This window comes from Gregarina niphandrodes (genome assembly GCF_000223845.1).
Source record: "Gregarina niphandrodes unplaced genomic scaffold scaffold00004, whole genome shotgun sequence".
NCBI classification, from domain to species: Eukaryota; Apicomplexa; class Conoidasida; order Eugregarinorida; family Gregarinidae; genus Gregarina; species Gregarina niphandrodes.
The window spans coordinates 208,791-210,573 of NW_011645775.1; the positions used below are offsets into that span (position 1 = coordinate 208,791).

Consider the following 1,783-nt stretch of genomic DNA (forward strand, 5'->3'; position numbering starts at 1 on the left):
CGCTCCGGAAGTACTGATAAATGCTAGAGTGATAAATGCTAGAGCACTAGAAGCCAAAAAGGTCATACGTATTGTGTTTCGTCAACTGCGATAATGGACTCCCTTCGATTCCCCTCGACCCCGTCGCGTGCAGCCGCCTCGTTCCGCGGCTCGATAGAAGAGGCAGCAGACCTCTGTAAGAACCGCCGGATACCAGCCACGGCCGCCAAGGCTGCGATGCCACCTGCCGCGGCCGACGTGCCGATGATGATGTGTTTTTTTCTGTGGTCCTCCTCGCCCGACGCCGTGTCAGTCTCTCTATCGGCCTCTGTGTTGCCGGTTGGGCTGCTGGCCGGGGTGGGCGCGGTGTCAGTCTCTCTATCGGCTTCTGTGTTGCCCGTTGCGCTGCTGGCCGAGGTGGGCGCGGTAGTGGAGGTGCTGGCAGCGTTGCAGCTGACGGCGTTGACGCTCTCAATGACGCCCTGGGCGATTGACTCAGCGCTGTTATCTACGGAGAAGACGGCGAAGTCCATCTCGGAAAGGCCGAGTTGGTCGGTGTAAAAGGTCCGCCACCAGTCTGCCGAGTCGCCGGCCGCGAGGGTGACTGGGAGGAGTCGATAATTGGTGATGGCGGTGGTGAGCTGTTCGAGGGTCGGGTACCACGTGCTCGGATCACAAGACACGCTCGCCTCGGGGTTCGGGTTCTCAACAGCGCTCGGGAGCTCATCATCGGGGCTCAGCTCACCTTCTCGATCTGGTAGTCCATGGTACTTGCCCCGCTCGTCTGTGATAATCATGAAGATTCGTAGTGCCTCATCGCCGAGGCCACTGAACTGTTGTCTACCAATGAACGGGATCGCAGATAATGAGTCCTCAGGATCGTCGCCACCGCCACCGAAGGATTGCGTCTCAATGAAACTCGCGAAGGCAGAAACTTTGCTGCTGTATGTTCCGACGGTCCCGAACGTCACGCCTTGGCTGAAACACCCGCCCTTTGCCTGTGCTCCTCGGTCGCGAAACAACGAACCGCCAAAATCAAAATCGTCCAACTTATCATTCAAAGCATCCAGTAACTTCTGCACATACGTCTGCGGGTCGCCAATCAGGTTCTTGTACGAACCCGTCGCGTCGTGGTGCAGCCACAACCGTACTGGAAGCTTCAAACAGTCTTGTTCCATCGCCCAGGCCGTCAAGAACAAGCCCGTAAAACCGAGTTTCATCGCGCACGCAGTACACCCCACATCCCGCCGTCCTTGCTACCCTTATCGTCGTCGTCCCACCTGTACCCTTCTCTCACTGTGGGGTCGCCCACAAAAGTCCTATTTTACGCCCCATCTCTCTTTCACGCAAGAGACTCTTTTGCTCGGAAGTCTCTTTTGCCGATCTCCCCCATCTACTGCGTAACCCCAACGATTCCACTCGGGGATGAATCTACCCGACTCTTCTTTGTATCCCCATACTCGTTCGTAATTCGCCCGGTCCGGTTCGCATCAAATATACTCGTCTTCCTCCATTGCAATGATGGACTCTCTCTGGGCCCCTGAGCCCTCCTCGGCGGCTGCCGCCTCCTCCTCCACGTCGAGCTCAGGCGGACCGCCTCTGAACCGGTACGCGCTCCCCACCGCAGCCAAGGCTGCAACAGCTCCCGCTGCGGCAGACGCGGCAATGACAGCGTTCTTCTTCTTGTGGTCGTCAGCAGCCGTGGTAGTGGTGCCACCAGTAGTGCCACCAGTTGTGCCGCCAGTAGTACCACCAGTAGTGCCACCAGTAGTGCCACCAGTTGTGCCACCAGTTGTGCCGCCAG

At 58.1% G+C, this 1,783-nt stretch overlaps 1 protein-coding gene across 1 annotated transcript; it reads right to left on the reverse strand.

Moving 5' to 3' along the window:
- Positions 1-62: 62 nt before the first annotated feature.
- On the reverse strand, positions 63-1,199 carry GNI_030080 (hypothetical protein; the record flags this gene model as incomplete). The annotated part of the gene is made up of 1 exon (XM_011130840.1): positions 63-1,199. The coding sequence occupies one exon, from the start codon at positions 1,197-1,199 to the stop codon at positions 63-65; it is 1,137 nt and encodes a 378-aa protein (XP_011129142.1).
- Positions 1,200-1,783: the final 584 nt, after the last annotated feature.